At 39.3% G+C, this 21,388-nt stretch overlaps 3 protein-coding genes across 3 annotated transcripts; 1 reads left to right on the top strand and 2 right to left on the bottom strand.

The window, feature by feature from the left end:
* Positions 1–3,122: 3,122 nt before the first annotated feature.
* bub1bb (BUB1 mitotic checkpoint serine/threonine kinase Bb) lies at positions 3,123–6,883 on the bottom strand. The gene is made up of 9 exons (XM_037694734.1): positions 6,818–6,883; positions 5,298–5,458; positions 5,139–5,198; positions 4,907–5,051; positions 4,617–4,813; positions 4,371–4,534; positions 4,094–4,284; positions 3,897–3,997; positions 3,123–3,614 (listed from the first exon to the last, which is right to left on the bottom strand). The coding sequence occupies exons 2-9, from the start codon at positions 5,438–5,440 to the stop codon at positions 3,341–3,343; spliced, it is 1,275 nt and encodes a 424-aa protein (XP_037550662.1). The 5' UTR covers positions 5,441–5,458; positions 6,818–6,883; the 3' UTR covers positions 3,123–3,340.
* A 255-nt stretch (positions 6,884–7,138) lies between these two features.
* Positions 7,139–9,754, top strand: zfyve19 (zinc finger, FYVE domain containing 19). Its single transcript, XM_037694684.1, has 11 exons — positions 7,139–7,192; positions 7,268–7,389; positions 7,474–7,527; positions 7,620–7,786; positions 7,900–8,042; positions 8,198–8,306; positions 8,443–8,655; positions 8,772–8,848; positions 9,054–9,155; positions 9,250–9,413; positions 9,636–9,754. Exons 1-11 carry the CDS (start codon positions 7,139–7,141, stop codon positions 9,712–9,714), a joined length of 1,284 nt encoding a protein of 427 aa, XP_037550612.1. The 3' UTR covers positions 9,715–9,754.
* Positions 9,755–11,373: 1,619 nt separating this feature from the next.
* On the bottom strand, positions 11,374–20,225 carry ppp1r14d (protein phosphatase 1 regulatory inhibitor subunit 14D). The gene is made up of 4 exons (XM_037694523.1): positions 19,763–20,225; positions 13,990–14,070; positions 11,670–11,702; positions 11,374–11,567 (listed from the first exon to the last, which is right to left on the bottom strand). The coding sequence occupies exons 1-4, from the start codon at positions 19,940–19,942 to the stop codon at positions 11,505–11,507; spliced, it is 357 nt and encodes a 118-aa protein (XP_037550451.1). The 5' UTR covers positions 19,943–20,225; the 3' UTR covers positions 11,374–11,504.
* Between the last annotated feature and the right edge of the window lie 1,163 nt (positions 20,226–21,388).

The raw sequence follows: 21,388 nt of genomic DNA, 5'->3' as shown, positions 1-21,388 counted from the left end.
TGCATTATCGATGAACTGACAGGGTCAGGGATGGCAGATGGCAGGAGGAGCCTTTGTATTTGGAAGTGTGTGACGGGCAATCCTCATGAGTCCAGTGTCACCTAAAATCTTTGTGGATGAAGACACAATGTTGCATCACTTCTCCAGAAGTCCTATACATACATGATTCTAACCCAAGTGAAAGCTCCTCTTTTCTTTTTACCACAATCGCTCCCTGAATAATTTATGCAGTAGCTAGGATGAGACTCAAAGCAGAAAAAAATGTATTAGGGTCAAGTCGTGCAGAAATTGCCGGCAAGAGTGAGTCAAAATTGGGACATCCGTGTAGCGCATGGCATTTTGATGAGACAAGCTGGCGAAGGAGCTAAAATAATGATGGTCCTCCTCACTCGTCACGAAAAGTCAAATATAAAGAGCTACAGTGAACCAGTCTGCAGGAAAACTGTCTGTTGGAAGCCGCTTTACTTATGTTGTGTGAATGCTAAGTCATCATTTTTGTGATTTTTAACTTTTGAATGGAAAAGCAAAATTGTATCATTTGCTTCTTTTAGTTTTTAACTAGCCTTTTGCTACTTTTAGCTAACATCCTTTTGGTTTTACTACCTTAGCTTTTAGCTAGTCTTTTGCTTCTAAGGTGATTCTCGACCTGCCATTGTGTATCTGTTCCTCCTTCCGGTTCCTCTCAAACCCAGTCGGTCAAAGTAGATGGCCGCTTGTCCTGAGCCTAAAATATAAATTCATAAAAGATTTCACCAAACCATTTTATTCAATTTTCAACATTGTGCACTTGATCTTCATTCATTGTAAGACAAATGTTGTTTTCATAAATTTTCAGTTTTTTTTTTTCTTTGCTTCGAGCGTGGTGTTAGTTTGTTATGATACAAAGGAAGCATTGTAACTAAAACTACTCTTGATCACGAGGAGGTATTTCATCTTTTTCTGCCGTGTGCAGCCAAGGATCTCCTGGAAACAATGAGTTGTTTAGTAGGTAAAAAGCTTTTTAAGCTGAACTTATGAATGACCATACTAGTCTAATAAAGTTAACAGCTGCCTAAGTGAGAGCTACTGCATTAAATGTTTGTATTTGAGATAAATGTTTAAAATTTAACGTGTTCTCAACTCAGCTTACAAAACTGGAGAAAGTGATTTTGTCAGTCTTCTGACGTTTATAACAGATGACCTAAAAATCACTTTTTCAGCCACCTGACTCCTTCTTTTGCCTTTAAAGTACAGGACAAATGTTTGTTTTTTTTCAACAAATCTAACTAGAAGCCAACCTCCATGCTTACTATACCTGAACTGAAACTACCTTTATCCAGACATTTAGCTTCCCTGTGCTTTAATAGTGTGAATGTTTATGAAGCGTTCACACTATTGTGATCCATTTTTCTTCTGTACATTTTTGGGCGCGTCTCTCGAGCCGCAGTTTTGAAGCTATTTCAACAAATCGTATTGTATATCAAAACATTTAGCTCTTTCAGGACAATCCCCCTATGACTTTTGGTATTGGTGCAACTTGAGCTTTTTTGAAATATTTAGCCTTTTCTGCCATTTTCTTTCTCATAGAAAATTAATTTATTGAGCTAATTTTACATCCTTCAAATGTTTAGATGTGTTTACCTTTTACTGCTCCTTTTACATTTTGTTTTGGTTCGGCTTCTTTCAAATTTAAACCTTTTTCAGCTAGTTTCAGGTTTGTTCTTCTAACTATAACATGTTTGTGTTTCTTTAACTTCTTTCTGCAAGTTTCATCTTTTTCTATTTTAGCCACTACTTAGCTGTTTTTATGCTAATTAAGGCATTTTCAGCTAATTCTACATTTTTGGCACTCATTTCAACTTTTTCCCAGCCTAATTTAGCAATAATGTGCTCTCTACTTTCTGCTTGTAATTTCAGCTGTTTTAGCTACTTTTCAGATTTTTTTTTTTTTTGCTATACAGCTTTTTTTTTTTCAAATACAGTAATTTCTACCTTTTGTGTTCATTTCTTTTTTCAGCCCAGTTAGGCAAACAATTGTTCTTTCAGCTTTCGTTTGTTGATTTAAGCTTGTTCTGCTGAATTTGAGCTAATTTAAACTGTTTAGTTAAATTCGTTTGTTTTTTTGTGGTAATTTCTGCTACTTTCACTTCTGTTAATTTCAGCTTGTTTTGCTCCTATCAGCTTTTTTTTAAGATAGTTTCAGTTTTTTCAACTACTGTTTATGCAAATTTTAGCTTTTTCAGCCAATTCCACATTTTAAGCTAATTTCAGCTCTTTCCACCTCCTCGTAGGTTAAGCTTCTTTCTGTCTTTTCAGCTACTTTTTAGACTTTCTTGCTAATTTGAGCATTTTTTTTTAAATAGCGGATATCCTAATTTTTGTGCTCATTTCTGCATACCAGTGTTTAAACCTAATTCAGCAAATATTCTTTCTGCTTTCTTCTGCTAATTTATTTAGGCTTTTTCTTTAATTTCAGCTACATTTCAGATTTTTTTAAGCTGATTTCAGCAAGTTCTTCTGCAATAAGGATTCACACTGTATTTTTGCAGGAAATGCAATTTCTCTAGTTTCAAATGCAGTTCACAAAATATTGCAAACATTTAGCGACATGATCATATTATGTAAACAGTTTAAATGTTTTATTTCACTTTGTTGCAAGATCTATTCAGCTGGCTGAGGGAAAGACACGTATAAAAAATTAAATCCTGGATGGTGCCCACTGGACTAAATCTTTTAAATATTCAAGTAAAATCTGGTGTAAATCTTTGGTCACTGGTATGCTACCTGCTGACTGTGCGTCACTCCAACGCCCTTCTTTCTAAAAACATGCATCTCAAGTCATCACATGACTGAACAAGTTTATTAAATGTCAGCAAGACTTGGTTTAGACGGTGCTTGTATTCAGACGTGAAACTAGAAATGGCCTCAGAGTCTAAATTCAAGTCTCAAGAGCAAAAAAAATAAAAATAAAAACCTGCTCAAGAAAAAACTGAATGAGACAAAAGCTTTAGAAAAGCAGCACACATAAAAATACTATTCTAAAGAACAGCACAGAGACAAAGTGAAATTAAGAACAAACTGAGTGGTACTTGTTTGTACACTATTATAAACCCATCGGTAATTACATATTTGAAGCTGTGTGGTTACGTCTACAATACTTTGGAAGTCTGGAGCTTTAGAAGTTTTGTTACACTTTGTAGATTTTTTAATAAACGGTGCACTTTTTATATTCATGTGTCCTGAATTGAGCTTTTCTCAGTTTGTCTTCGATACAAAAGCAATATTTACAGCTGAACAACGAACTATACACGAACAGTTGTGACATGATACCTGTCAAAATGAATGCTAAAACTGTTTTTTTTTAATTAGCTTGACTTTCCTCCCTTCCAGCTTCCTGCAGCTCCTGTGCAGTCTTTTTGAAGTGGCGTTCAGCCCGCAGTTCCTCGAAGCAGAACTCGGTGGCGCCGCTGAGCAGCAGCTCCTTACAGTACATGCTCTGCTCCTGAAGCTTCCCTGCTTCCGCCTCCTTGTGCTGCTGCTGCTGGTCCTGCAGTCTCTTCAGGGGAGTTTCGTCTCTGCTCGGCTTACGCGCCGACAGAACCGTGTTCACTGCCGGGTTGATTTTACACGGTGTCCTGGAGAAGGACGTTATAAAAATGATTGTAAAGTAAACCATGTAACTACTTGTCAAAACTGTTGCCTTCAAAGTGAAAAGCTACTGAAAAAACTGCTGATTTCCCCTTTGCTTCAAGTTTTCTTAAATTCCAAGAATGCTTTCTATAAGGCATCTACAGATTTCATGTTTTTTTTTACCAGCATGTAAAGCATTCCAGCAGACATACCAGAAACATATCTACTGTTTTGGTCAACTTTCAATTTATGCCAAAACTAACAAAAAGATGGACTCTGTTACTCACATGGTTGGGAGCTGGTCTGACTCCTCAACAAATGGTTGAAAGGTGGGTTTTGCTGGTGGTGGAGCCATAACTGTACACCCATATTTAGTTTTCTGGGGAATCTGTGAAATATAAATATTAATCAGAAAAATCAGCCATTTCAAATGGACTGCAGTACACGTAATTACAGAAATAAACTAAATGGGGGTTTCTCGTACCTTAACGTCGCACCATTTTTCGAGCTTTGGTTCATTCTCCTTTGCCCTGGATGTGGGAGGAACCGCCCAAGATTCCAACCTGGGCTCTGATGGACCAGCACCTTCAGTTTTGTTCTCATCAAAAATCACCAGCCGACTGTTCGAAACTTTGAGGACAGGGACGCTGTGCGACTGCAGGCCTCCAGAAACACCTGTCAACCAATAATAAGTAAACACAGTAAGTGTTGCAGTACTGGTAACTTCAGCAAAGCGTTTCACAGCAGATTTATGCGAGTACCTTTGATTGCTGGTCCAGTTCTGATGACAGGAGCGACGGCCTTTTTCTTCCCTCTATGTTTGAGGGCAGCTAGAGAAACCCTCTCTGTTTGTTTTGTCTCTTCATCGCTACAGTCTTTCTCCATGTTTAACACAGCCTGGCGGGATACACGAGCCTGCAAAGCCCTTTAAATAACGCAAATTATTGTGGCACAGTGAAACAAACTGGGAGCTGTACTTAATGAAATTGCGCTCAATGGATTCATACTTGTGAAACTGGAGGAGCCTATCATGTGGCTCAGCAAACTTCTTCAACCCCTCTTGATAAACAAGGTCAGCTTTTTGGTAATTGCCTTGATTCTCGTGCTCTTCAGACCAGGCGATGTAAAAGGCCGCCTGAGTCACTCCAATTCCTTGAGCTTGCATGTACCTGTAAATATCCAGGGGCTCCGAGCAGTTCTCTGCCTGGTGACCCACAACACAAACGCGTAGTTACCACCACTTCGTTTGTTTTAAGAACAACAAAATCAGACTAAGTTTAAACAAAAAAATACACACAAATTTAATCCAGAATTCAACATAGCGAGGATCGTTGTAATAATCTTTTTCCTCTGAGAATCTGGTTACAGCCCGTTCCAGCAGTGTGGCGAGGTTGCTTTCTTTCCCTCCCTGAGGGAAGGTTTGCTCTGTCCACTTAATATACCTGTAAAAAAACAAAACCATTTAAAAATTAGTAAGAGATTTACAGAGTGATGCTTGAAAATGCACTGTTTTCAGATATTCTACAGACCGATCCCAAACACTGAGTGGATCGTCTCCATCGTATATCCGAAGTTCAGACTCAAAGGCCCTGAAGAAACAAAAAGACACAAAATCCTGGTTAATAATGTCAAAACTGTATATTAAAAAGTGTACCAATTTAAGTGTAAGGTTTAATAGATTATCCCACTGCCTCTGTTGGTTGATTGCAGAGGTAGGTCCATCTTGTTGCTGACTGAGGGCCTGACTTAAAGCAGATATATCTCTGCCCCGCCTCAGAGGCTGGATGTTTTCTTTGCTGAGCTCCCAGTCCACATCTCCACCTTCTGCCATTGTAGAAAGACTGGACACCTACAGACAAATAAATAATTTTAATTACTTGAAGATGTTTTAAGTATGAACTATATTAATTCTTATTTTACAAGGATGCTCATGTTTTTGTTACAAGTCAACCATATTTTTCTTAAAACGCTTAAATCCAATCCACATTAATCATCTTTTATGTTTACAACTGTAGTACATTTCAAGGCAATTTACTTAGTTTTTTTTTTTTTTTTTTGCCAGAATTGAGCAACAGCTACTCAACCACCTACAATGGCTATACACTCAACATTCTGAAGAACATGCTATTTAAACACATTTGCACTTTTTTTGTTGCTAATTTTAAATTTTCCCCAATTTCTTATTGGCATAAGCAAGTAAAAAAACAAAAATAATACTACTAATAATCCAAATTATTCCTAATTAAAATGTTCCCAGCAGGTCCGGGACATTTATTTGTGCAACTTCTTTTATAATCCAAAAACTGGGCTTATATTCTTATTGTTTACATCCATTTTGTACATCTCTGTCTTCCAGTACAACTGAGACCCATCATCAAATGACTCTGTAGTTGTGGCAATAATAGACAAGAGTATGAGCTAAGGGACTTACAGATACCCCAGTGTTAACCTGACAAATGGACTAGAATGGAAATGTGATCTTACAGATGAACAAACAGCAAACACTCGTTTAAATTCAACATGGGAAACTAATAATTGTGCTTTGGAAAGATGATGAGCATAAATCTGTGACTGGGTTGCAAAATCAGATCCAGAGAGCTAAAAAAAAGCCCTGATCAAAATGATAAAAACGACTGGCTCTGTGCTGCAGCCTGCCTGATCCCTTGGATATGATGGTGCAAAAAGAATCCTGCACAAGTTTCTAAACATATGGATGCTGTACAGCCTGCAGGGATGTCCAATCCTGGTCTTCGAGGGCCACCAGCCTGCATGTTTTCCTGCTCCAGCAAACCCAGTTCAGTGGTTGAATTACTTCTTCATGTTCCGCAGAAGACCCATTGGTCTTCATCAGGCGTGTGTGGGAGCAAACATCTAAAACATGCAGGGAATTGGCCCTCTACCAGGATTAGACAGCGATCGAACATATTTGCTACTTTAAATCCATTAAAACAAAAGTATTTATCTTAAAAAGTATGGGCATCAAAAAAATGCACACCTGTAAATAATAACTCTCTTCTTATTTGCTTAAGGATAACTGGTTTCCAGGATGCTAGCAAGTTAGCAACACTAGACACCGCGACTAGGCTAACTAGCGAACACACGTTCGTGTCTTTAGCTCAATAGTCTTCTTCGTGGGCCACAATTTTATCTAGTTTTGCTTAGAAACCATGAAGTAAAACAAATTACAATACCCTAAAAGTTTTCGTACCCTTTTTTTCTTAGCCTTCTTTGACCTTTAATTACACGCACACAACGATGGAGCTGGGACGCCGTTGAGCAGTGGGCTCTGTGTTTTGAACAACGCCCGCGAGAGCCTTTCCTAAAAGCTGATTGGTTGAACCACAAAACGGAACTAGTCGTCGCTGACGTCACGTGACATTTCCGTTTTACTTCCTGTGTTGACAACGATAGCTTTGTCAACCTGTAAATCGATAGCTAACTTGGATAATATAGCTCATTAAATGTTTTTTTTTTTTGTAGAGAAAAATAAGCTGTGACCTTGTTGTTTTTTGACTCTACGCGTGTCGGGATGGACAACCGTTGTTACTGTTGTGCATCAAAGTTTAGTCTTTTTAAGAAAGAGGTAAGGTTGTATCTAAATGTGTTTACCTATAGGGATGTATGTTATGTAGCTTAATACATTGTGATGTCCTCTTAGCTGGGCTGTAAGAGCTGTGGACGTTCCTTCTGCTCGAGCTGTTTGACTTTCAGTGCTGTGGTGCCTCGATATGGCAACACCCAGCAGAAAGTCTGCAAGCAATGTCATGGTAATCTAACAAGGTAACAGCCTTTCCTTTCACTACGCACATTAAATTCCTAAATACTGTAATCGTCTTCACAATTTCTTGTATTTTTTATTGTTAGGGGAGAATCTCCAAACAGTGCTGGAAGATTGTCCCCTCCTGAAAATTACAAAAAGTTGGTATATGATCATACTTGGGGGTGGGAGAAAGAAAGGCTCATTATGAACACAGAAGTTTTGAAATAGCTAAAGTTTATGTTTTCCATAGACGGGTTGCTGCACAAGAGGCCAAACAGCAAGGACAGTCAACCCAGCCTCTTGTACAAGGAGGAAACAGAAACAGTAAAACAAGCCATCTTCCCACTAAGAGCCTGAGTAAAGAAGACCAAGCTATAGCTGAGAGACTTCAAAAGCTAAAGGAAGACAATAAACCCAGTAATGAAATTACATTTTGGGGCAGCAATCACTTTTGATCAAATTTATTAAATGCAGTACTGTAATATATCTTTCTTTCAAAAAGCCAACAACAACTTTTATCATTTCTCCAGAGACTATCCCTTCTGAGAAGGAGATCGAGTCACGCCTTGCTGCCCTGAAAGCTCCCAGCCAGCCAGTGCCTTCTGCAGATGAGATGGAGCATCGTCTGGCAGCTCTTCGGGATCTGCCACCGCCATCTCAAGCACCTCCTCCTGTGAGTTCCCTTCCTACTTGTTTCTAAACTTTCAGACCTAAACCATACAGCTCATTTAGCGTTTCAAATACCAGATGCATTTTAAAAAGAAAAAAAATTGTCAAAATCAGTCAAAAATGATCAAAATTTCTTAACACCAGTGCTAATGTGTACAGGTGCACCAGCCTCTTGATAGACGGACTCAGACTGAACAAGCCAATGATTTGTTAAAGCAGATGACGGAGGAAGTTGCCATTGACAACCAACAATCAAGACCAGAAAGCAGTAAGTTATTACCTGGCTCACAAATCTCAAGCTACGAATAATGATTCTGTTACGTAACAGTAACATTAACAGTGTTGCACTGTCTGAAGACGTAGGATTCATTGCATTCCTGAGCATAGCAAAACTATTTTTACAGATATAGATCTGAATGATCTTAACAAAGGGGAGGGGGCTGAATTAGATGAGGACTTGGAGGACAACCAGGGAGCAGTTAAACAGCTGGAGGCAGAGAAAGACCATCTGCTTGAAGAAGCCATGAAGGAGCTGAGGAATGAGCACCATACCCAGGATGAGATCCTCGACATGGCTAAGAGGCTGGCGCAGTTAAAGGGGCAGGACCCAAATAAAGGTACTCAGAACTATTTGCTCATTAATTCTATATATAATCTACAAATTTATGTCAGGAAACCAGAACACAAAATGCTTGTGCCTCATGAGCTGCCATTTGTGTCGATTCAAATTTAGTAAGAGCCGAAGATTTCCAACAACCTGATAGTGAGGAGGAAACTGAGGAAGAAGCTATGAGAAGAGTTCTGAAACAGGTCAGCAAATTAAAGGAACAAGACTCGCACTGTACTTTAAATGATACTGATTTGTTAGAAGCAAATCTGCTGCTCCTTACAAGCTGGACAAACCTAATTTAAATGTCATGGTGGCCACAAGAGGCTGCTATTTGGCCTCTTTTATCATTCGTGAATTTTTTTTTCCTACAGAAAAGTTCTGACGTTCTAATTCTTCTGGTTCCAGCTTTCAGAAGAAACTGCACTCGATGAAGCCAGTGGATACAACATACCTGTAGAACAGAGTGGTCCGAAGAACACAGAGAAAAAACAGAGCTCCAAAAAAACTGTACTAAACAACACTCGACAGACAAATTCATAACTGTTTTAAGCTTTTTGAGTGCAAAACCTAGAAAACACTTTTGATTTGATGTGTTTTAAAGACTGCAGCTCCTGGGCCAAAGAGCAAGACGCCTTCGGCTGCTGTTGCCCATCAGCCGTCAGACAGTGATGACGAAGAGCTTCCGTGGTGCTGCATCTGTAACCGTAACGCCACCCTCCGCTGTCACACCTGTGATGGAGACCTGTACTGCAACCGCTGCTTCAGGTAGCATCAAACCTATTAATCTTAATAAATACATTAAGACTCCAGGTCATGACTCAAAGTAGGGCTTTGCATGGAAATCTTTAATCTACCCAAGAAAGATGCTTTGGATTGCATACCATGACCCAGATAAATGTGCACAGGCTGCTACCATACTGTTAAGCAGCATGAATATAAAGTATTTAGTGTGATGAATTATCAATCCACCCTCTATTGTCTCCCCAGGGAAGGCCATGATAAATATGACAGGATGGAGCATCGCACCGCTAACTATACCGCTCCCAAAAAGAAGAGGAAGACGTGATCATAGAGCTGTTTCCCTTAGCAAACTGTAACCCGTCAAGACCGTGAGACTCAGTCTTTACCCTCAATGACGTGTTACTGCAACTACAAAAGTATCCTAGGAAATTTAAACACTGCTTACTGTATTATCTACAATTCAGAGACTTTCATAACACATTACTTATGTTAGCCATTCATTAACAGGAAAAGCTGTTCCTGCTTGTGGTACCTACTGAGGCTGATATAAATGAAATACATTAAAGGAATACTTTTCTAGAAGAGACTAAAAATAGACTAGCCTTTACTGATTATGGTACACTATGGGTAATATTTGAACCATATATTTTATGGAATATTCAGAAACCTTTAAGAATAGAGGCAAAAACTAGGAAACTGTTAGTGGTGATATTTCAATAAAAATGCAAAGCTGCTGCACACAAAGCAGTTCAGAGCTGTCAAAGTGAACAAGCATATTTTTTTTGTTAGTTGCCCTATTTTTTAATGACAACAAAGCCGTGTTCTAAGTGTACTTTGTGCTCATCATCACTTGATTATTTTTAACTTTTTACAACACAAAGCAGACAGATTATGAGTTCATCTGAGATGATGTATGCTCCCAGACTATTGTGGGCTCCAAACTGAAGAACGAGTCAGTATAAAAGGATCACTGAGGCCTTTGTGTACTTTATGTTGTCATTCTTGTCTATGTTTGGCTGTAATTATGACGTTTTCTTGTCTTTGTGTGTGGTTTAATTATAAATGAAGCAAAACTATTGGATACTGTCACACCTTTGTGTTTTGTTTCAAACTAAAATAGTCTGTTTAAAGAGCGACACACTGACGGATCTTGTTTGTAAGCGAAGTCTTGCTGTACGGATGGCTCCAGTGTCGAGCATGAAATGAAACAGATGTGGAGTAGAGTTATACAAATGACCGTAATGGAGCCCTCGACAAAAAGACCCCCAGTGCATGACAGCGCAAGTACCAGAGTGCACTTTCATCAGCGTGCATTACTGTCCTGCTAACTGAGGGGGAAACCATAATTACTCTCTCCTCCTGGGGGCTTGCTCCATTAAGGTTTGTATGGAGGCCGTGTTTGCCTTTTTCTGGCCATGTCACACACACCACCTCACCACCACAGACAGGAAATGGAAGAGGATAATGGGCGCACGCTTAATGGAACATCCTGCAGCTGATTTCTCTGTGTTTACTCTTACACTCGACATGTCAACGCCTTTATTGTTTCCATCACTGCTGGAAAATTTATGCCAGAAAGGACAGAATCTTGCATTCTGGGAATATCTTTCAGTTGTGTCCAGACGGGGGACAATGAGTGAAGAGCAGCTGTGATAACGGAGAGGTTAGGTTTGTGTTGGGAGTAGTTTATATTTCGTATTTTATTCATGTGAAATTATATCTGATGATGCGTTTCGGTTCATCGGTTTGTTCAATTCACGAGCAGCCGTGTTTTGAAAATGTTCCATTTTATTCCAACAACACTGCTAGCTGAACAAAATGCTTATGTACACAAATAAGAAACTGAAAATGTACACTCCTACACAAAAAGAGTCCATCTGAGTAAAGGTATGACGTTTTTTCAGTTGTATATTACTTGTATGTTAGGAGGTAAAATTCTTGAAGCGCTCATAAAGAGGAGGGAAATTGTATCCATTCTGACCCAGAAAGGATGAGAGGCCAAAACGCAGTCCCGTTGATGTGCCGTCTTTGCATACAAGCGTTGAAATGGTTAACTTGTGAGCGACGAGAGGATAAGAGGCTCAACGTTGTCTTGATTCCTAATTTGACCTATAATTATTTCTTCAAGGACATTTTGCGTAGACCTTTTATCCTGTAGAGCAGTCCGTTGATAAAGTCCTAGGAGGAAGATCGAGAGAGGACGTTAAACTCTTAAACCCCATTTTAATAAAGGTTGCTGTTTTTATTTTATAGTGCACTTTTTGTTGTTGTTCATCTCACCTCTTTTGGCTTTCCGCATTCATTCAACAACTCCTGACAAAGACAAACAAAAAAAGACTCATTAGTTCAAGTTAAAATTCGTTTTAAATGTCATTCTGTCTATTTGAAAAACAAAAAAAAATTGTTTCATTACAGTCAGAGTAAATGTAGAAAGATCTAAAACCAGTGACAACATTATGATGTGAAAGTCTCAAAATGTTAACAGAACCTGAATTAAAAATGATCAAACATCTTTGAAAATTATGAATTAAATGATTATATGTAATGTAGATATGAACCAAAGTGTTTGAAGACGTGTCACATAGTAATAAAGTTAGTTTTTTTTTAAAAAGCAAATGTCTTAGTATGTTTTTTGAAATTACGTTTCACTTTACTTTTGCTTTTAAGTATAAAATATGTTTACAGTATGTCAATAATCTAAACTAAAAACTATTCTCTCCCTAAGGCAGGGGTGTGCAACCTACGATCAAAAGAGCCATTTTTATGTCTTCGTTCACTAAATTAAATGTGTTCAGAGCCGCAACAACCTGCTACAACTGTGATTATCAACTGGTGGCCCGTGGGCCACTTTAGGTTTGTTGGAAGGGACTTTTGTGGCCACTGGGGGTGACATTATAAAGCTAAAAATATCTAATAATTTTTAACATTTTTTTGATATTTTTACAAGTTAAGACAAATGAAAAGACCAGATTCTTGTAAAGTGAGGGAGGCGGAAATCTTTTTTTTTAATTAATAAAAACTATGAACTATGCAGACCTATGTACATTTTTTAATTTTGTGGAAAAATCAAGTACAGTAGTCCCTCATTTATCACGGGGGATCCGTATCCTGAAGACCTGTGATAAGTGAAAAACCGCAAAGTAGGAATAGAAGTACAAGTAGTAGTATTTTATTTTAGTATTTACATATTACAGTGTTTGAAACTCTTCCCACACTCTTGCAATATTCTAAACAATATTTCTAAACTCTAAATGCTCTAAAAGGTCACAGAATGTCATGATTTCAGCTCTCTGCCTGCACTCTCGGCCACGCCCACTTCTTCGCTCTGCATGGAGATCAGCTGTTCAGCTGCAGGAGGAAGCTTCTCCCACAGCTGTGGGCTACACACAGGTGCTAAATAATTGTAAATAATTTATTTAAAATCAAAATTCCATACGGATCAATCAGCCATTGTGTGTCATGTCCAATCTTACTTTGAAAAAACCGCGATAGAGCGAGTCTGCGAAAAACAAACCGTGAAGTAGCGAGGGGCTACTGTATAGAAATAAAGCTAGTATGTTTTATTTCTTGCACTTGTTCCAGTATTCACAATAAAATTGAGTTTTATGTTAGTTTTGGTCAAAGCTTGAAAGAGCCGTTGTAAAGGCACCAAAGAGCCACACGTGGCTCCAGAGCCGCAGGTTGCAGACCCCTGCCCCAAGGAATCACTGTTTTAAACTATAGTTGTTTTTTCTTCATTTATTTATTGACTACATAACTTATTTGCGTGATGAAATTACGTTTTTCAGATAGGAGGAGGTGAAAATTATTTCTTTTAGTGTAAAGTCTGAACAGGAAACAGGCCTTTCACGCGCAGGTGAGATGGGATAAACTGCGTATAACAACTGTGGCCTGCATGGGTTCACCAGTCTAAACTTTATGAATGGCAAGGAGAAAGACACTGTTGAATTAAACATTAGAATGTGTCTAGATTGTTTAAAGATTTTATTCAAGATTTAAAGTGCTTTCGTCATCGGTGGTTTTCTCTTTGCCGCTCTCACATAAACGTAGACTGGTGAGAAACCAGGGCAACAGTTGTTGTATGCGCAGTCTCACCCATCTCACCTGCTGAAGCATTCAGAGTGGTCACAGTGCCCCTTCTCAATATTCTTCGTCTCGCAGTCCAATTTGTGAGGGCGGCCTGCTCTTGGTAGATTTACACATGTCCCTTATTCCTTCCACTGCTTTACGATGGATTTAACAGAACTCCTGTGGATGTTTGGGGCCTTGAAAATCCTTTTGTATCCACCCCAACTTCTTCAATATTTATTTTATCCGAGTTGAATTAGGATTGTCACTTTAAAGGGAGTGAACTTTTTTTTTATATATAATTTATTTTATGTTACATATTTTTTTTTAATATTATTCTGTAGAAATTTGAATTGACTTTGACATTAATAAAAAATATTTTTCCCTTTTTGTAAATGAGGCCAATTTATATTGACCTCAATTGATTCTTTTACAACAATTAAAGCACATGAGTACTTTTTATTGGCTTTCGTAAATGATCCTAATCAGAAAAAGAAGTGTAAAAACATATGGAATGATGATTAAGTTGTACCTGCAGCCGAGATCTTTGCCCTTCGTCAGGCAGTTCCAGGAGCTCATCTATGTCAATTTCTAACTCTGGGATCTCGTCCTCCTGTGAGATTAGAGGGAAATAAAAGTTAATGATACCCACACTGTGTTTTTGCACGCTTTTATGGCTCTTGCGACTTTTATTATGCAATATACTAATACTTAAAACTCAGTTAGGACATTTTTTCCAACAGTCCAAACCCATTTATGTTGGGTCAATTAGTGAGTTTAATGAGTTTCACTGAGTGTCAGTGATTGTCTTATGAGTATTTGTCCATGAATGAATCGCTGACCTTGTTTGCTTCCTGCCCAACCAACAAGTCTGAACACAATACAGCAAGTATGAAAAATGAATTAACGATAATGGCGCTGCGCCATCTTTTCACTGTTGTTAAAATCTCCGCACCGCTGAGCACAATTAGTCAAAGTCATGCGGCACATATCTGTTCTAACTGCGGCGTTAAAAACATAATAGCTGATGTTTTTGGATGCTAACGCTTCAGGTGTAATGTCTTTGTGATTGTGTTTAATTCTCATTAAAATTATGTGCTTGATGAACATAGAAGCAGAAAGGCTGAAGACACGAGAACAGAGTTTTCATTTCATCAGATTTTACAGATGGTTCAGTGAGTTAGATCCTGATCACTGGTTCAGCGGATGAGTTGACACCAAGAGTCAATGTTGATATATTCAGGTAAAAATATGAAACCACTGTGATATATCAAATATGTACTAAGTATGGTGGATAGCTACTACCTTGCCAATTTTAGCTTGATATCTGTAAGATTAACTAAGTTATAGCCATTGTTGTATTAGGTTGCTTAGCTGGAGCAGACATCTTGAACTGGATGCAATGACCTGCGCTTTTTAAAGACCTGACAAAATTTTGAGCGTATTTCAGCAATTGGCAGCGCATTTAAAGATCATTGCCAGTTCAGTACACATCACAAAGTCTCCCCTCATCAAAGGTAAATATAAAAAAGTGATGGATTGACATCATAAAACGAGAGCTAATCAGCAGAGTCCTGGAGATATCTGAAGTCAGCAGGCGTACGCTCACATTTGACAAGTGGCCTCTTTTTTTTAGAAGGAATATTTTCCGGATGGGGGGTTTTCTTGTCTAAAGGCGACTGGGCTTGCACAGCTCTCTACGCAAGCAGAGAGGTAATCAATGTGGAAGTGCTGAGTGGAGAAATAGATGGACCCTCATCAGAGTCCCCTGTGCTCCCTCTAATTGATACATAGTGCCAGGTTGGGCCCTCTGATTCTGCTGAAGTCTGCAGGATAAATCTACGGCTGAACTTTTGCTCCGTGCTGTAGGTTTCTGTGCTGTGTAGGGTTGGGTTCTTTTTTATGTGTGTATTCTTTACATGACTGGACTGGTTCAAATGCCTTTGAGTTTGTAAAATTCGTGTTTTATTTTTACGGGTATATATTTTTTACAGTTAAAATATTTTATTATTCATTGTTGGTATTCCGCTGTGATTATTGTCGACTGGTTTGCCAGTATAAACAGAATTAAATGTAAAGAAGTCATATTTTATTAGGTTTGTCTACTGACTTTAAAGGCTAATCAGTTTTAGATATACAATCGATTTTTATCTTCTAAGAGTTTCATTTAAATCTGTTTGCTGTTTTATGGAATATTTTGCTAACAAACAGGCCAACAAATGCATGCAAGACCTTATGATTGCCTGCTTTTCATGGCGGCGGGTGATAAATATAAAAAAGGGACTTTCTTTAATTTTAAACCAAGAACCTCTAACTTGGGGTCATGCTGTGCATCGTCACTGTTTTCAGCTTGTGGAGCGTTACTGTCAGAGGAACATTGCGTTTTAATGAGGGCTCCAGGCATAAAACATCTCAGCAGCATTTTCTGAAGGTAAAAGACTGAAGCCCAAACGAACATTAGCACTAATAGTGGAACTCATGAATGTTAAATCAAGTCTTGGAGTACTGCAGCTAAATGAGACGATCTTTTTTGGCAAACTGTGTTTCCAAATCAGAAAAACAGCATCGATCAAAGAACCTGAAGTTCTGCTAGTTTTCTGCCGTGCTCAAAATAATTATATGAAGCAGATTTTTATCTCCTGCCACTGAGAGGCAGAGAGAAGGATGATGTTTTTGCCTTTATCTCTGTGTTTGTTTGTGTCTATTAATAAAATGTGACATGAAGCAATGGACACATTTTAATTCAACTTGCATAAAGTTATTGGTTCACCCTTTTCAAAAAAGCACACCGACCTACAAAAATCTAAAAATAGCTACAACTCTGTCAACGTTACAGCTACTGACCTAATCTTTGACGTTGTAGTAGTTGAGAGTGATCCTCAACACACATTCAGATGGTTGCACATCTTCATGTTTGACATAAAGTCAATGCTGTCTGTTAGTAAAATACCATGAACCACTGGATTGATTTTAATGAAGCTTTCAGGAAATAAACACCTGCCGTGCCTCCACAACTGACTAACCTTTGTGGCTAACTCGATTCAAGGTGGTCAGCCCAAGTAACTGACCATAGGAGACACAAAATGACTATAATGTTTTCAATGTTACAGACATTGTGGTAAATTTAGGTCTGAAAGAGGAGAGGGAGAGAGGAGGTCCTTAAACTCTTCATCCCTTGGGTGAAAACAATTCTCTGATCTTTGTTAGATATTCAAATACTTTGACTCAAAACCTGATATTTTTCACAACTATTGAATTTGTCAAATGAACAAAAATTTTGCATTACCACAAGATTTGCTTTTTAAAATTTCTGTTAAAACAGACGTGGGCTACATATGGCCCGAGGCCAAAAGTGGCTCTTCGGCAATCTTCCTTCGGCCCCTTAATATCCTTAATTGTGGAAGAATATATACATCCATCCATCCATTATCTTTACCCACTTCTTCCATTTTGGGTCACGGGGGTCGCCGGTGCCCATGTCTAGCAATCACTGTGCGAGGGGCGGGGTATACTCTCAACGAGCAGGCTACCAGTTCAGATCCCTACTGAGGGCCTTTCTGGGTGGAGTTTGCATGTTCTCTCCGTGCATGTGTGGGTTTTCTCCAGGTACTCCAGTTTCCTCCCACAGACCAAAAACATGCATGTTAGGCTGATTGGTAACTCTAAATTGTCCCTAGGTGTGAGTGAGAGAATGAATGGTTGTTTGTCTCGTTTGTCTTTACGTGTCCCTGTGATGGACTGGAGACCTGTCCAGGGTGTCCTCCGCCTCTCGCACATTGATGGCTGGACATGGGCACCAGTGGCACCAGTGACCCCTGTGACCCAAAAAGGAAGAAGCGGGTAAAAGATAATGGATGGATATAAACTAACAAATGTTGCAAGAGCCAGGTTACACAAAGTATGTCTAATATTCCTAAAGAGCAGTGGAGACTTATTGTGTGGTCTTTGTTTACAATGAAGAAAAGCCTGAAAAAATCTCTAAATTATATTTCTTAAAGAAAATTTATTTTCCAATTTTCTGTGCACCATGTGATTTCTTTAAATGTCTTGATTTGACCCGTTAGAAAAAAATAAACGTTGCCCACCTCTGCATTAGACGATCACCAGAGATTGGTTAGATTTAATTTGTTGTGTGCCTGTGAGATTAGGCTTTTTGACACTCTAAGTAAATTAGAGTTTATTGATCTAACATATTTTTACAAGTGTGGAACTACTTAAAGCAGTTTTCATTAAACTTCCTGAAATTATTCAACAAGTAACAAAATCCAGTGGGTTATGACTCAAAAAAACTATAATAACAGATCATCAGCTTCCGACAGTCTCTTCACACACACATTTCTGCTTGTGCTTGTGCTAGTTTTAAGGAAACCATGCCCCGGAAAATCTGCGTGCTCTGAAAAGACGCTGGCGTGCTTAACTTATCAGACCCTCCCTTTTCCTACTAAGAGCTGTCAGCCTATTAAAAATATTCATTAACTCCCCTAAAGGAGAAATGGTGGACTTAAACAACAGGACTGCTCCAAGCAGCATGTCTGAAAGAAAAAGTTGAGATGCTTGATTGGATTCATTTAGATTTCTCGTGCATGTCAAATCTTAAATAAATTGACAATGTGTCTTATAGCTACACATTTTAATAAACACTATTTATATTTTTTTTTTAAACTGGTGCTTTTAGTTGATATATTTATATTGCAAACAATTTAGTCTATTTTATCACTTTTTAAAAGGTGTGAAGTGAAGGGGTCCACTCCAGACTCCAGGCAGCACTTGTTAGAGACGCAGATAAATAATTCAGGTTGCGACACGAGGGGCTGATGGTAAACGCTTCCACGAGGAAGACTCTGAAAACCAACAGAGTAACTTTCCCCAGAGCCCCATGCAAAATTCATCACACCACCCGGCGCACGTGGACGAGCCACAGCCAGTCACACAAGCGGCTCAGGCTAATATCTGGTTTATCACAGGTGGAAATTACAGGAGCTGATTCTCCTATGACTCTGATGAAGGGCAGGTGTTATCATGATGCACACGCTATAATAATTTTACAATATCTTGTCACCTGATGAATCATTTTGATTTTTTTAATCCATCATATAAACAAAGTTTGTCCATTTCTGCTCTACACTTGTCCTTATGTTAGATTACGTTGCACCTGAAAGATCAGAAAAGTAAACCGATCTGTTTTTGTGTGCATGCATTTTAGTGATATGACGATGATTCATTAATAAACTAGCAACGCTTAATTCAGAGTATTATTTTTCTAGATAAAAAAACAGCTTCTTTACTCATCAGCCAGCCAGTCAGAGGGATGCTCACACTCCACAGTAGATGTATGTAAACCATATGTTGACAGCGTAATGAGGGGATGCTGGGCAGGAAGGTGGCTCCAAGCCATTTAACGCCAAGAGTCTGCTTTCGACTTACAAATAATACCAGCATCACTTTGTTTGAGCCTTCCTTAAGGTGAAACAGGTGATCTTGTCACCAGATCCACACTGGCATGAGAACGTTCTTGCTCCTTAACAGGCGGCCCCAACTCCGCGGTGCCAAGGCGCCTCATGTGGGCGATGAGGCATCTGTTGCCATGGTTCCCTATCAGGAATTGCCAAGCAAGTCAATATGGAGCGTCTGACATAATTGGATTGCATCCCACAGCACATGACAGGAGTTACAACATGTGCTGTTATGTAGCTGATTGATGCATCTTCTGGAACAAACAGTGACACTTTACTTAATCTGACCGTTTATTTAGACCGCTTACAACCTATAAAAGTATATTTAGTTTCTATTGTTCTGCAAAGTCATGCTAAACTGTTTGATGCAACAATTAGCTTTATTTATGCTCTAACATATGAAACAACATTAATCATGTCATGCAGAGTTATGCAACTGTGTGATATGGTTTGCAGACGCCACCATATAAACAGACACATCTGCAACAAATGATCAGTTTTGCAAAGGAATAATAATGTTCTTGTGCTGCTTTTGTTGTTGTTTCAGTCATCTACCCACACGGACTTATAATAATAAACTAATCTGATGATGCTGAGTCATGTGGAAATTGCTTTTATCACCTGTTTGAAGACTACAGCACACACACACACAGCTGATACTGCAGTCAAACTGATGACATATGAGGGCTTCAGTGCCACAGTCATGCCTCCTACCTACATCTCATTTAGGTCGCTGCAGTCTCTCGTACATGATGAATAATCCACATAGGCACCATATGAGCAGTGTCTCCATGTCCCTCACCTCCTCCTCAGGGAGTGGATTACATCAAGTGTGTGTCAGTCCTGTCCTACCTCGCAGTCAAACAGCAGGTGCAGCTGCCCGTCGATCCACTCCTCGATATCCAGCCTCCTCTGCAGGTCCTTGCGGTTGTACTTCACTGTCAGCTTGCCCAGTTTACGGTGCGCCGGCTCTTCTGTCTTGTCCTGCGCCTGGAACATCACCCTGGACTGGGTGCTGGGATCTGACGCCATGGCTGCCACGGCCTCGAGGAAACCGTGGAGGCACACTGATCTGGATCACACACACACACACAGTGCAAATTCCTCTCCTCTGTCTGTTTTTAACTCTTCTGCTGTTTCCTGATGCACTGATGCTCCCAGGCGTATCGCTTGTCCTCAAATTTTAGTTCTCCGTTTTTTTAGTGCCGGTTCTGTCCTCCTCCACCTTCCCTCTGGCTCCCTCTCTGTAAAGCTGACTGTCTTCCTTTCATTCCCTCCTCCTCCTCTTGCAACACCCACTGGCTGCACTATCAGGAGGATGGTAATGAGATATGACTCTGTGCGTGTGTGCATGCACTTTACTGGGTGTGTAATTGTTTTTTTTTCTTTTCCTCTGTCTTATGGCAGGTGAGAGACCATAGGTCAATTGCTGCAATAAAAAAAGAGGAGGAAGGGTGAAAGGGCAGTCATCTAGGGATTATCATTCTGGCTTAAATTCTATGGATCTGTCTGAGATCATAAAATGTAAAAGAATCCATTTGTGCTTTTATTTCGCTCACAGATCATTGCACATGGATCATAAAAACCTTCGTAAGAGCACACCACTTTTGTAAAAGTGTTTACTGCCCTGAAAGTCAAAAGGTTTCCTGAGGGTCCCACAGGTGAGCCAGGGTTCCTCTCCATCCGACTGCTTTATCGGCCTAATAAACCTTAGAAGTCAAACTGGCATCTTCAGTTACTCGCTCCTACATAATGGATGAAGAGGAGAGAAGCGCTCATGGGTGTCGAAGAAAATTCCTGAAATTGTCAATGAATTTCAAGTCAAACATCAACGCCAATAACTGCAGGGTTAAACATTCACAGTTTGTCGGCGACAAATTTTTGCAGGTGATACAACAGGGACAAACGGCTACAGGATTTCCACAGATCCTATTACAAAATGAATAATGGGGTTGCTATTTATTTATTTATTTTTTGTTGTTGTTTTTGTTTTGGAAGGACCAAGCCATCAGTCATAGCTACCCACGTATGTTCAGCCATCGGTCTACCGTCTGTTACAAACACTGAATTATTGAGTGCTTTGAGCTGCTCACCTTTCTAAGCAAGCTAATTCATTCTCCCATCACATGCTGCATCGTCAGGCCGGCTGAAAACAAAACAAAAAAAAAAACAAGTGTGTGTGGAGGTCAGGGGCTGAAAAGCCAAGGCCTGTGTTTGGTCTTCTCGTCATCAACTTGTCCAAGTAACTCATTACAAATGGGGAGCAATGGAATGCAGAAGTGGCAAATAAGAGCAACTTCTGTGAGGTTAAAGTACCGTATTTTTAGGACTATAAGGCGCACTTAAAATCCTTTAATTTTCTCAAAAATTGACAGTGAGCTTTATAATCCGGTGCGCCTTATGTATTAAATCTAGTTGCGCTACTGACCTGGAACTGACTTTATGTGGTTATTGTGAACGAGTTGAATAAAGTTTGAC

Source organism: Nematolebias whitei, chromosome 21, assembly GCF_014905685.2.
Source record: "Nematolebias whitei isolate Nwh7 chromosome 21, NemWhi1, whole genome shotgun sequence".
NCBI classification, from domain to species: Eukaryota; Metazoa; Chordata; class Actinopteri; order Cyprinodontiformes; family Rivulidae; genus Nematolebias; species Nematolebias whitei.
Note: the sequence above shows the minus strand (reverse complement) of the source record. Positions and strands in the feature narration are given on the sequence as shown.

What these genes read in the sequence shown, in the direction of transcription:
- ppp1r14d (XM_037694523.1), bottom strand. Translation starts at nt 19,942, where the DNA reads ATGGCGTCAGATCCCAGCACCCAGTCCAGGGTGATGTTCCAGGCGCAG. An exon ending in GGCAAAGATCTCGGCTGCAG is followed by an intron (nt 11,703 to 13,989) that starts GTACAACTTAAT and finishes TGTCTTTGTCAG; the next exon opens with GAGTTGTTGAATGAATGCGG. An exon ending in AATGCGGAAAGCCAAAAGAG is followed by an intron (nt 11,568 to 11,669) that starts GTGAGATGAACA and finishes TCTTCCTCCTAG; the next exon opens with GACTTTATCAACGGACTGCT.
- zfyve19 (XM_037694684.1), top strand. Translation starts at nt 7,139, where the DNA reads ATGGACAACCGTTGTTACTGTTGTGCATCAAAGTTTAGTCTTTTTAAG. An exon ending in CCTCCTGAAAATTACAAAAA is followed by an intron (nt 7,528 to 7,619) that starts GTTGGTATATGA and finishes TGTTTTCCATAG; the next exon opens with ACGGGTTGCTGCACAAGAGG. An exon ending in AAAGGAAGACAATAAACCCA is followed by an intron (nt 7,787 to 7,899) that starts GTAATGAAATTA and finishes TCATTTCTCCAG; the next exon opens with AGACTATCCCTTCTGAGAAG.
- bub1bb (XM_037694734.1), bottom strand. Translation starts at nt 5,440, where the DNA reads ATGGCAGAAGGTGGAGATGTGGACTGGGAGCTCAGCAAAGAAAACATC. An exon ending in CCACTCAGTGTTTGGGATCG is followed by an intron (nt 5,052 to 5,138) that starts GTCTGTAGAATA and finishes GTTTTTTTACAG; the next exon opens with GTATATTAAGTGGACAGAGC. An exon ending in AGGCTCCTCCAGTTTCACAA is followed by an intron (nt 4,535 to 4,616) that starts GTATGAATCCAT and finishes CGTTATTTAAAG; the next exon opens with GGCTTTGCAGGCTCGTGTAT.